Source organism: Capra hircus, chromosome 27 (assembly GCF_001704415.2).
Source record: "Capra hircus breed San Clemente chromosome 27, ASM170441v1, whole genome shotgun sequence".
NCBI lineage: Eukaryota > Metazoa > Chordata > Mammalia > Artiodactyla > Bovidae > Capra > Capra hircus.
In genome coordinates, this window is record NC_030834.1 from 20746017 (window position 1) to 20759024 (window position 13008).

Here is a 13008-nt window from a genome sequence, read left to right on the forward strand (position 1 = left end):
AACACTTGTTATCCCTGGCCCAGTGCTGCCTAAGGGCAGTGAACTGACTTGCTTCCCCCATTTCCCCCTCTGTTTACTGAACGATAGAAGGGAAATGGTGTTTCTTGGAGAGAAATGAGTTCCTTCAGAATTCTTTTTCTTTTAAAGTATAGGGCACAATATTTTAAAACCCCGACTTTAGTTTTCTAGAGCAGTTTTAGGTTCACAGTGAAATGGAGCACAAGGTCCAGAAAGATTCCATATATCCCCCAGCCACACACACACAGCCTCCCCCACCAACCACATCTCCCACCAGAGGGGAACATTTGTCCCAGGTGATGAACCTACATGGACACCTCCTTATCACCTGAAGTCCATTTTTTATATTAGGATTCACACTTGGTGTTGTACATTTCATGGGCACATTGCAGTATCACACACAATATTTTCACTGCCCTGAAAATCCTCTGTGCTCCCCCTGTTTATCCCTGCCTCCACTTTTAACCCTTGGCAACCAGTGATTTTTTTTTTTTTTTTAGCTTTACTAGGGTAAAATTGATAAATAAATTGTAAGATACTTAAAGGGTACATTGTGATTTGATATCCACATGCACTGTGAAAGGATTCCCATTACCTAGTTAATTAACATATCCATCCCTCACATTTCCCCTTCAGAACTTCTGAGAGGCAACCTCACTGACCTTTAATCTGGACATTAAAGGGGTACTGAGCCTTGGTCATTAGGGATCGGGGCTGGGGGGGGGGGCAAAACTATTTTTTCAGTGGGGAAAGCAAGGAGAAAGTAGAAGAAATTTATTTTTAGAACTTTTATCTCTGAATTCCTGTCTCCATTTTATTGCTCTACAGGTTGAAATACTTAAAATTCCAATTTGGAAGGGAAGTGTGAACTTCTTTGGGGAAATGGCAGCTTGCTGTTTGCCTTTCATTTTTAGATACCTTAGAATATTTCTCTTTTTCATTTACAAAGAGATTTCCTTCCTTTATCAAAGTATATATTCTGAAAAACTGCCATTTAACTCAATTTGTCTACTGATTTTCATTTAAAAGACGGGATCTAGAAGGTTAGCTATGAATATAGCTAAGACATGTCTTTTACCTTAAGACATACGAGAGATACATTCAATAGGTAGAGACAAGATAGCAGCGTAGAAGGACACATGCTCACTCCATCTCATGAAAACACCAAAATCACAGCTAACTGCTGAACAACAACAAAACACTGGAACCTACCAAAAACAGATATCCTAGCTCCAAAGACAAATATAGACACCACAACAAGATGGTAGAACAGAGGCACAATTGCAATCAAATCAAATTCCATTCCTGCCTGGGTGGGTGACTCACAAAAGTAGAAAATTATTATAATGCAGAGGTTCTCCCATAGGAGTGAAACTTCTGAGTCCTCCGTCAGACTCCACAGCCTGGGGGTCTGGCATTGGGAAGAGGAGTCCTGAGAGCATCTGGCTTTGAAGACTTTGTTTGATTGTAGGAATTCCACAGGACTGGGGCAAACAGAAACTCCATTCTTGGAGGGAAAACACAAGACTTGTGTGCCCCAGGACCCAGGGTAAAACACAGTGACCTCACAAGAGCCGGGGCCAGACCTGCCTGCTGCTATCGGAGGGTTTCCTATGAAGGTGGTGGGGGGTGGGGTGGGGATTGTGGCTCACGGTGGGGACAAAGATACTCTCAGCAGTAGTTCTGGGGAGTACTCACTGGCATGAGCCCTCCTGAAGGCTGCCATTTTTTCACCAAGACCTGGCCCCACCCAACAGCCTATAGGTTCAAGGGCTGGGATGACTCAGGCCAGACAAACAAAGAGATGGAAACACAGCTCCACCCATCTGCAGACAGGCTGCCTAAGGTCTTCCTGAGCCCACAGCTGCCCACCTCTCCCCTTAGACCAACTTCATCCACCATGAAGCACACAGCAGAAGCAAGAACTACAGTCCTGCAAAACAGAAACCACAGTGACAGAAAGTTAGACCAAATAGCAGAGAAACAAGTCCCAGATGAAGGAACAAGAGAAGACCCCGGAACAGCTAAGGTGAAGAAGATATAGGCAAGCTACCTGAAAATGAATTCAGAGTAATAGTAAAGATGATCCAAGATCTCGGAAAAAGAATAGAGGAACAGATAGAGAAGATACAAGAATGTTTAACTAAGAGCAGGGCTTCCCCGTTGGCTCAGTGGTAAAGCACCTGCCTGCAACGCAGGAGACATGGGTTTGATTCCTGGGTCATGAAGATCCCCTGGAGAAGGGGATGGCTACTTACTCCACTATTCTTGCCTGGGAAATCCCATGGACAGAAGAGCCTGGCGGGCTACAGTCCGTGGGGTCGCAAAGAGTTGGACACGACTGAGCGACTGACACTGTCGCTGTACAGAGTGCGATAGTACAGCATCTTTATTTCAAGCTAGATCTGTAAGAAGATGACTTCATTGAACTTCCTGCTGTACAACACGAAGAACTCAGTAATGAAGACCTGATGGAGTTGGAGGTCCAGAGTAGGGGTGAATAGAGACAAGAGGAAGAAGTCATTGAAGAACTGGAGAGATTCACCACACAGGAAATGACAAGGGGGTTTTCCTTATTTGAAGAGGCGTGGTTCATTTCTGAGGCACAGGACTCAAACATAGAATGGAACAGGAAGGCTTTGCAGCAGCCATTCACAATGCCACCCAGTGGTACCAAAAAACTGAAAGCATTTCCTCTAAGATTAGAAATAAGACAAGCCACTATTATTCAACGTAGTTTTGGAAGTGCTAGCCAGGGCAATCAGAGAAGAAATTAAATGAATCCAACTAGGAGAAGAAGAAATAAAACTGCCACTATTTGCAGATAACATGATATTACACAGAAAATCCTAAAGATGCTACCAGAAAACTATTAGAGCCCATCAGTGAATTCAGTGAGGTTGCAGGATACAAATAAATTGGGAGATTGGGACTGACATATACACCCTATTATATTTAAAACAGATAACCAACAAGGACCTACTATATAGAGCACAGGGAACTCCACTTAGTATTTTGTAATAACCTAAATAGGAAAAGAATCAGTACATGTATATGTAAAACTGAATCACTTTGCTGTATACCTGAAACTAACACGATATTGTAAATCAACTATAGTCCAATATAAAATAAAAACTATTAATTTAAAAAAACTGGAGTGCAACTTACATTCTTCCATGTGGTCTCCTGATAAGGTACTCCTGATGATAAAAGACAAGGCTGAGACTGCATTTCAAACTTGGATTATTGCGTGTAGACTGGAGCATTCCAATTTGAGTCAGATTCCAGCTTACTTACTGTTTGCAAGTATTCTCCAGTGTAGAATGATTACTTTGCATAGGAATTTTGGCAGTTACATTGTTAAGACAAGGATATTTAAGATCGATTCAAATAAGCTTTTGTAAAAAGTAGGATGAAGAAGATTCTGTGGTCTTTATCTTACTAGATGGGCACAGTATGTTTAAATGCACTCAGATCAGTTAGTATGGACTTGATTAAAAACTTTTTTTTTTTAAGGAATGGATGAATTTGACTTAATCACAATGGAGAATTTTTCACTGAACTCAGGGTGGGGATGGGATGATATTTCACAAGGAAAAGAGGCTGAAATGTGGAGGTTGCCTGTGGGGCGTGTCACACTGATTTGCATTGATTTGTTTTGTTCTCTGTAAGGAGTAAGACAGCTCCCTGCCTTGTTGCTGTCACTGGCTGGGAGGAACAGTGTTTCTCTGATTATTTAGTCTCCCATCTGCCACATTGATACTGGAATTTGTTCCCTCTCTGCTCAGGTATCTCCATACTTTCTTGGACAATTAAGTGGAAAAGATAGTGCTTCTTTCCCTTATGCCATCATTTTTACTGTACCCAATCTGTGACTTTAGGAGCACCAATTTTTAAGGGTAAGTCTCTGGGAAGCAGAGAGGGTTTCTTAAATAGATACGGGCTTCCTAAGGACTTGAAGAGTTTAGGGGGAAATAGTGGGAGGATGGGTTTGGGATGAAGAGATTCCAAAGAGCTGGACACTTTAAGATTACAGATCTTTTATCCAGAATCAAGGTGTGTTGGGGATTTACGAATAAGAAAATTGCTTGATTCTTTTGCCTGATTTACTATAATGCATATATCAGTAACCTTACATCCTTTTTGGAAAAAAGTCATTTTTTTAAAAACTCATGTAATGCAGGAACATAACATCAGGAAAAGCTCTAGCTGATTAACACAGCAAATAGGTTTTTTAAAAGCAGTGTTGGTATTTATTTTCCCAAGCCTGTTTGATGGATTCTGGAGTTATGCCTCCAAGTTTGAATCCTGTGATTTGTTGGGGCTATGACAGGTGCAGGGCACAGCAGCACCATCTCGTGGGGTCATTCGGTGCATTTAGAGAGACCTTTGCAGAGGAGACATTTAGCATTATTCCTTACACTGAGTGTCATTCAATAAATTCAGCTGTTATTTCTACTAGAAATATTAGTATGCATACTGTGGATGACCTATAAAGGCAATAATTTTAAAAATTTCAAAATCCAAATATAGATGCTTGAGTAAAATCCACTGACTGACTTACCTAGGACCGTCTAGTGTATTAATGAGGTGACTGTGCACAGCAGGTGAGCGTGTGTGCTGAGTGTGCAGAGAGCAAGCAGGCTTGCCTTCCTGCCCACCACTGTGAAGGGGTCAAGGTGAAGTACACGCGGTTCTATGAGGCCACCTACAGCTAGTTAGTAACGTCAGTGTCCTAACCGTGCATTCCTGGGATAAAGAGACAGGTGGGATCCTTCCTTTCGTATTTTCAATGTCTGGACAATTGACATTGTGGGGATGGAAAAATGGAGATATAGTGAGGCCAACCCATCAGGAAAGGACTGCCGGGGGGAAGACAGTTTATGACAGTTCCTTAGAGCAGGGGGCAGGCGGGGTACGGGGGACCCAAGGATACAGGGAGAAGCAGCTGGAGGGTCAGGAGGCCGAGGGCGGGGGAGGAGCTGTGCGAGGAGTCCCTGTTGTGGTTTCTGTGGGAACGTGTGGGCAAGGCAGGGGGCAGGTGCAAGGTTGGCTGGTTCCCTCGGGCTCTGGGGCATAAAGACCGCCCGAGTCATGTGGAGCCTGGCCCTGGAATGATTACAGCAGGTGGATAGTGGCCCGGAGTGTGGCTCTCGATAAAGGGTGTGGTCAGGGGTGTGGACTCTGGATTCCCTGCTGTGGAGTTGAGAAGCACACATTTGCATCTGAGTTGTTGACTGTCTCTGGGAACTAACTAGCTGATGCTGGGAGGGGCCACCCCTCCGGGGTGAGCAAAGCGTCAGAGGACAGAAAAGAGCTGCTTAATACAACATGGTATGGCATCACTTCAGCCTAAGCTCCTAAACACCCTGAGTGTGCTGTCACACCCCACGAAGGGCAGATTCTGTGACCTGGGAGGATTTGGGGTCAAGCCTCCCACGCTGACCTCTCCTTTCTTCTGTGGGATCTGTGGGCTAGTGGCAGCTCCCCTGGATGTGCCAGGGTCTCCATAGGTGTGCAGTGTGTCCGCCCCAGAGCCCTTCAGGGTCTGTGCCTCCCGTCTCCAGGGATGGCCTTGCCCTGCACCCACTGCCAGGCTGGGGATGGGGAGGTCTGTTCACTCTTCTCCCCCTCTTCCCATACTCGGCTGTCCACTGTGACTTGTTGCCCCACCTTGTCAGTGCATATTATTTTTTTAAGGAATTGTTTCCATCTATTCAGCTCCCCGAGTTTACGTGCAGAACCTCCCCACATCAGCGTGTCTTGAGTGAGTGAAGCTGGCCATTGAGCTCTATCCTCGGCCCGTGCTTTGTAGTCGTCCTGTCTCTGCCAAGATCCCTGTGGGTATCTCAACCTGCCTCCCCCTTGCTGGTCTCTTTGTCCTCAAAACCAATACAGTCTTTCAACAGCAGACTCCCATCACCTTGCTCCCTATTGCAGAACCTTGAATGGCTTCCTGGTGATTACGGTTCGAGTTCAAAATCCTGGGCAAGACCCACAAGGCTTCCCAAGCCGACCCCAGCCCCGCTTCTGACACGTGACACTCCCTTACTGTGAAGGGTCAGCCACACCTGGCCTCTAGCCGGCTCTCAGTCCACGGCCAGCTGCCACCCCTTCACTCCTACCTGATGACACCCATCATCCCTGTGACCCAGGCCACGTGTCCCCTCCCCTGAGAAGCCAACATCAGTCCTTTGGACTGTGCTCAGCCCCTCTTTCCTTCTCATCTCCTCCACCCTTCTCATCTACCCTTCTTACAGCATGGCTGTCTTTTGCCTGAGACTTTCTCATGCCATCCTATTCCTCCTTCATTCAGCAAATGTTTATTGAGTATTTGCCCTCCACGAGGCCACTGTGCCTAATGGCAGAAAGTGAAGAGGGACTAAAGAGCTTCTTGATGAGGGTGAAAGGGGACAATGAAAAAGTTGACTTAGAACTCAACATTAAAAAAAAAAAGCTAAGACCATGGCATCTGGTCCTATCACTTCATGGCAAATAGAAGGGAAAAATATGGAAACAGTGACAGACTTTATTTTCTTGGGCTCCAAAATCACTGAGGACAGTGACTGCAGCCATGAAATTAAAAGATGTTTGCTCCTTGGAAGGAAAGCTATGACAAACCTAGACAGCATATTAAAAAGCAGAGACATCACTTTGCCAACAAAGGTCTGTTATTGTCAAAGCTGTGGTTTTTCCAGTGGTCATGTATGGATGTGAGAGTTGGACTATAAAGAAAGCTGAGCGCCAAAGAATTGATGCTTTTGAACTGTGGTGTTGGAGAAGCCTGTTGAGAGTCCCTTGGGACTACAAGGAGATCCAACCGGTCAATCCTAAAGGAAATCAGCTTGAATATTCATTGGAAGGACTGATGCTGAAGCTCCAATACTTGGACCACTTGATGCGAAAAGCCAACTCATTAGGAAAATACCCTGATGCTGGGAAAGATTGAGGGCAGGAGGAGAAGAGGGTGGCAGAGGATGAGATGGTTAGATAGCATCACTGACTCAATGGACATGAGTTTGAGCAAACGCTGGGAGATAGTGAAGGACTATAGTGAAGGACTGGCATGCTGCAGTCCATGGGGTCGCAAAGAGTCAGACGTGACTTATCAGTTGAACAACAATAACAAGCACTGTGCCAAGTGTTGACAGTACAAAAATAACAGAGCCTCTAAGAATCAAATCAGGAATATAATGGCCTCCTTGGGGAGAATGGGAACCAAAGATACAACCAGAGAAACCTGTGTCTAATTCCAGTTAAAATGTGGTACCTGCAATGACAGGTGCATCGACAAGGCCCTGTGGACACAGAGGAGAAAGAACCCTGCCAGAGAATTGGGAAGAACCCCAGGAGGGAGCATTTGAGGTGGATCTTGTCGAATGAGATCCGAGTTTGGGATGGAAGAGCAAAGAGAGGCGGCGGGGTGGGGGTGGGGGTGGGGTGGTTAGTGATTGACAGCTCTTCTCTTTCCCTCAGCACCCAAACAAGAAAAATGATATCCATGTGGAAAAACGTTCAAACCAGGTTTCCTTTTTCTCTCAACACTGGAATATTCCCTCTGGGTGCCCTTGATTACGTATCCTTGTGTTTCTCAGTCTTACGCGTGGCTCAGGGGAGCAGGCGGCCAGACACAACTGTCTGTGTTTCTCAAGATTTGCTGGATTCAGTGAGAAAAACATGACGTAGCACCTGCCCCACATGAAGCCAGAACTCGCTGCACCAGAGTTAACTGCTTGGCTGGAGTGGTGTTTTCACCCTGCTGTCCTCTTTACACTTCGATGTATGGTTACTTGATTTTGAGGCAGTCTTCAAAACCTTCTCTGCTGAGAAGCTGACTATATTAACAGGCCTTCTGAAAGTCCCCATGGCTCGGTGCCAAAGACACATGAAACTACCCCGAGGGCCCCACATATTCCAGCCTTGCTTTTTTGCTGTCAAGCATACCTCGGAGTCAAATGACCCTCTTTAAAGGCCTGCTGTTCACTGGTGTGTGCCCTTGGGGAAGTTATCTAACCTCTTGGAAACTTAGCTTCCTTTTCGGTGAAGGCAGAGCCTACCCGCTAGAGCTTTAAGAGTTAAGGATTAATCAGATAACGCACTATGGTGAAGGCGGCCACTCCTGGCCTGTAGTAAATACCTAGTGAATAGAAGCTGCCTATTTTTGGTGACGTTATTGATCCTATGCTCTCAGCCGATTCTTGTGTGTTAGGTAGATACTAAATTATCAGTTTCCAGAAAGTCAGGCAGCATTGAGAGAGAGATGCCAGCGACTTCCCTGGTGGTCCAATGGCTAAGCCTCCACGCTCCCAGTGCAGGGGGCCCAAGTTCGATCCCTGGTCAGGGAACTAGATCCCACCTGCCACAGCTAAAGATCCTGCATGCTGCAACAAAGACCGAAGATCTCACCTGCTGCCACTAAGACTGGATGCAGCCAAATAAATAAATAGTTTTGAAAAAGAGATGCAGGGTGGAGGGTAGGGGAAGCGGATCTATTAAATGTTGCCAAGCACTTATGCGTCATCACGTCATGCATTATTACAGGAAAGCTAAAATAAGGGATGGGAGCATCTCACACGTTTTCATCTAACCATGTTATCTGAATTGAATGCCACTTTGTTTAAAGACGGTAAAGCGTCTGCCTACAGTATGGGAGACCCAGGTTCGATCCCTGGGTCAGGAAGATCCTCTGGAGAAGGCAATGACAACCCACTCCAGTATTCTTGCCTGGAAAACCCCATGGGCAGAGGAGCCTGGTAGGCTACAGTTCATGGGGTCGCAGAGTCAGACACGACTGAGCGACTAAAGTTTAAACTTTAATTAGCTGGTGCTGCAGCAGCGTCTTCATTTTCTGTTCATCTAACTCCAGCTTTTAGTTTGACAGTCTTTAAGTAAAATCATGCTTTGAGTCCAGACTGACACTCATTCTCACGTTTTAGTATATATTCCTACTTGGAGAGAGTTATTTAGTGTGTCTGCGTGTGCTTCTTGAAAGGGAACAGTGCTGTGTTTGGAGTTCAGGGTTCTTAGTTAAGCTGTGAAATTACAGTGGAATAGGTAGTTATGGCTAATTTATCTAGTTCTTACTTTATGTCTGAATTTAATGTCATGAACAGAAATGTTTGACTAGGTTTCTAGTGAAAAAGCCTGTTTCCTTTGTAGGAACATTAGTTGTCTGCATTTACTATTTTACACAGAGCTCTAGAAGTAGACATGAAAATCTGTGGCAGAAAAAAAATTATCGCTTGCTATTCTCATAATTGAGAACGTCATTCCGTTTCCCTGGTTCATTTCTGTGCTTTCTTCTCATCTACCCACATAGGAAGAACGCTGGGGAAAAGCACAGAAACCAGTGACTTCTACGGCTGTGGGATTTCCATGGAGCAAATAGCATCAGAATGCACCTGGACCATCTTCTGTACCTGGCAAGCCCTCCACACTCCCAGGCGTGTTCTGTGAATTCGCGTGCATGTGTGTTCAGGGTGCTTTTGTGCAAGGGAGCACACCTAGCCTGTAGATGAGGCGGGGAGGTTGCAGGGGGGAAAAGGACGGGAGAGACTATGGAGCAAGTGTTTGACAACCTGAACCTCAGAACTGTGATCCTCCAAGGAGAGCGCTACTTGAAGAAAAGAAAAAATAATAAAGTCGAATGGCTTCTCAGGGATTTTTTTTTTTTTTTCCGTGCACATATAAGCCATAATTCCAGTACAGGTGGCAGTATTCAGAGCACTCAGATTTCAGTTCTGTTAAATGTGAAAGAGGGATCGACTGACCATTCATTGCTGTTCCATAACTAGTGTAAAATATGTATATGTTTATCTTTATTTTTATAATACACAAATACATTTAAATTTATACAGTTTGAAGCTTCTAGCATTAGTTGACACTGGGTGCAATATTCTGATGAGAACTGTGCCAACACGGGGCTGATTTCTTACTTTAGTATTAGATGTGTTGTTTATTCTTTAAGCCTTCACAGATTTAAAAAAAGAAAAGATACCTATCTCTTTGCTCATGGCTTCAGTGTTGGTTCATAGAGGTTGACAATAATCATCAAGAACCTTAAACATGCGTTTCAGGCAATAGCTCCTCCTCACCTTTTCAGTAAAGGTCCCTGGTCACTGGGTGATAGTCTGATGGAGGCCTGGTGATGAAGATTCTTCAGGGGAGGGGGATTAAGGGATCCACATATCCAAGGAAAAGTGGAGTCTTGCAATAGCTTAGTCAGGCATCAGTTCCAAAGCATGTAACGAGCTCTGCTAATAGGTCCTGTTCCCATCCCCCACCGCCCCCTAGAACAGAGTCTGTGAAATTTAGCAGAGCTCTGAAAGCTGGTATCAGACCCTAAGATAGTGAGTTGCTTAATTGGAGAGCACCAGCCCACATTGGTTATTTATAAATACAGAACCTCTGATTGGATGGTCTACTGCCAAGAACTAGTAAAACCCTGGTTTTAAAATCTCCATGACGTAAAACCTAAAAAGCCAACCAACCAAACTGCTCTCCCCTCCTCCTCATCGGGGCCAACAGCATCTACTGCAATAGTAACACATTCTTTGAAAAGTGTGCACGACTGTTTACATCTGCCGCCCCTGCATGTTGGTTGAAAAATGTGTGAAACTGTTTCTTTCCAGTGTAAAGCAAGAAAAACTAGTCAGCGGTATTATTCGTTTACTTCTATAAAGTATTGTCTCTTGGAATGCCACAGTATACAATGTCTCCACATATTTAAAAAATAACAAAGAAGTGGCTGCATTGCAAAAAAAAAAATACACCAGAAATCAATTTTTGTAGATTGTTTTGTGCCCCAGGAATTAACTTTATGAACTCCAGAACCTCTAGTCAAACAAGCATGATTTCTTACAATCATAAAATCAAATGGGATCAGACTAGTTCTGCATTTAATCCTTGAATATGACACTTCCAATTTGCAATTTCATTTTCTTTTGGAACAGTCACAAGATTAATCCTTCTGTCACAGTTCTCCTGTGTGTGTGTGCATGTGTGTGTAAGTGTAAACTGAATGGTAACATTTAATTGCTTTATAGACCACTGAATTGTTGGGCATAAAAGTTTTCCAACTGGCAGGAGACAGTTCTTCAACTGTCAAATTAACCAACTTTGACCAAAAAAAAGGTGGTAAAGTGACTTCAGGCTAACTCCCCAGGGGACCATATTAACTGAAGAAAAAAAAAATGTTCCTTTGAGTGACATACCCTGCAAAGTGTGTGCTCTTATTATGAATATAGATGCCCACATTCTTAATAACTGCTCTTTTTGGACAAGTGATGCTTTATGCTGTCATCTGAACCTTAGAGAAGCAGTGTAAGAAGAAATCTTGGTGTCACATGTATTTTAGCAAAAAAAGTCACCCTGATAGAGGGTCATGTGACCAAAAGCAGCTCCAGAAAAGCTTGAGAACTCGCTTTGGGGCAGGGGGGAAGATTGGAGATACAGAAAACACACTGCTCTATAGGAATTTTCTTCATCTATGCAGGAAATTCCATTCTCTCTTTCAACACCTGGGAAGACTCAGCTGGGGAGGCTGGCTGATGGGCGATTCACTAAGCACAAAGGGGGATCTTTTCCAACTAAGTCGTCCCTGCCTTGCAAACAGACGCCCTCCAAGTTTGTTATGGTTTCTATTCCTGCATCTTGTGGTATCAAAACCACTTCCTGGAATTGTAAATGCGCTGCCAGAATAAATGTTTTTTCCCCCTTCCAAGAAAAAAACCGCCAGTGCTCATATTTGACACTTGTGCACTGGACCCTTTTTGAATGAATAAAATGGAAAGGGTTTGGTGTCATTTCTGATGGAGTGTGTGTTCTTTTTTCATGCCACAGTTTGTGCATTGTAATTGTGGTTTCCTATTTAATTGCCATAACTGGGCAGATTTTTTTTTTAATTCAAAAAAGTTTAATAAAAAATACAAAGAAGTGACGAAGCAGTTATATTTCCAGAGTTTAGTTATTTCTGTCTTTGTTTCAATTTTATCAGTTAGGAAATCACTATATTCTGTTTTTAGTCTTAGGTCACTTTGAGCCACAGGAGGTGGATGGTGGTGGCTCTAGTTGCGGAAGGAAATGAAAGAATCTCTTTCATGTTCTCCCATCTGTGTTCAGGCTGGAGAGTCAGTGCTGGAATATCAGTTGTCTCTTAAAGCCTTTTCTCAGTGATCTGCTCTGTTCCTACCAAAACTTATGATAGGTGTTCAAGTTCCCTTTTCCTGGCCTTTCTTTGCCCCAGGGGTCTATATTTGCTGCCTGAAGGAGCTGACCCGTGGATACTGGGTCAGAGACTTCTATTCACCCTGTTGTTGTTTTTTTTTTTTTTAAAAAAGGACAGTTAAGGATAAGAAAGGAAATGCATGTGGTTGCTTCTTACAGAAGCAACAACCTTTAGGGACGGACCCAGTGCACACAAGCCCTGCCCTGAGGCGCTGGGGCTTTGGGGACACAGGGGAGAAAGGAGGGCCTTGATGTAAGACTCCTGAGAAGGTAAGTGGTATCACTGGGTGCCCTGTGGAAAAGCTTAAACCAAGTGCTGGTCAGAATTTTCAAGAGTAGGGAAGCATCCCAATCTTCGAAGCAGCTCTCTTCACAATAGCCAAGACATGAAAGCAAACTGAATGTCCATCAGTAGAGGAATGGATAGGATGTGGTGCATATTTACAAAGGAATATTACTCGGCCATAAAAAGGAATGAAATAATGTCATTTGTAACATGAATGGCTACTGCTAAGTCACTTCAGTCATGTCCGACTCTGTGTGACCCCATAGACAGCAGCCCACCAGGCTCCCCTGTCCCTGGGATTCTCCAGGCAAGAACACTGGAGTAGGTTGCCATTTCCTTCTCCAATGCATGAAAGTGAAAAGTGAAAATGAAGTCGTTCAGTCACGTCCAACTCTTTGCAACCCCATAGACTGCAGCGCACCAGGCTCCTCCGTCCATGGGACTTCCCAGGCAAAAGTACTGGACAGGGGTGCCAATGG

The 13008-nt window shown here is 44.3% G+C and overlaps 1 protein-coding gene across 2 annotated transcripts in view; it reads left to right on the plus strand.

Annotated features, from left to right (window-relative positions):
* The window catches only part of MFHAS1 (malignant fibrous histiocytoma amplified sequence 1), a 109149-nt gene extending 97327 nt beyond the window's left edge, over positions 1-11822 (plus strand). The window contains exons 3-4 of one of the 2 annotated variants that reach the window (XR_001917366.1): positions 3807-3917; positions 9338-11822. Coding sequence is in view for 1 of the 2 variants with exons in the window: in XM_018041952.1 (XP_017897441.1) it covers positions 9338-9371 (34 nt within the window). In the remaining variant the exon portion in view is untranslated. The remainder of the gene's footprint in view (positions 1-3806; positions 3918-9337) is intronic. The other variant, XM_018041952.1, reaches the window with a different exon arrangement.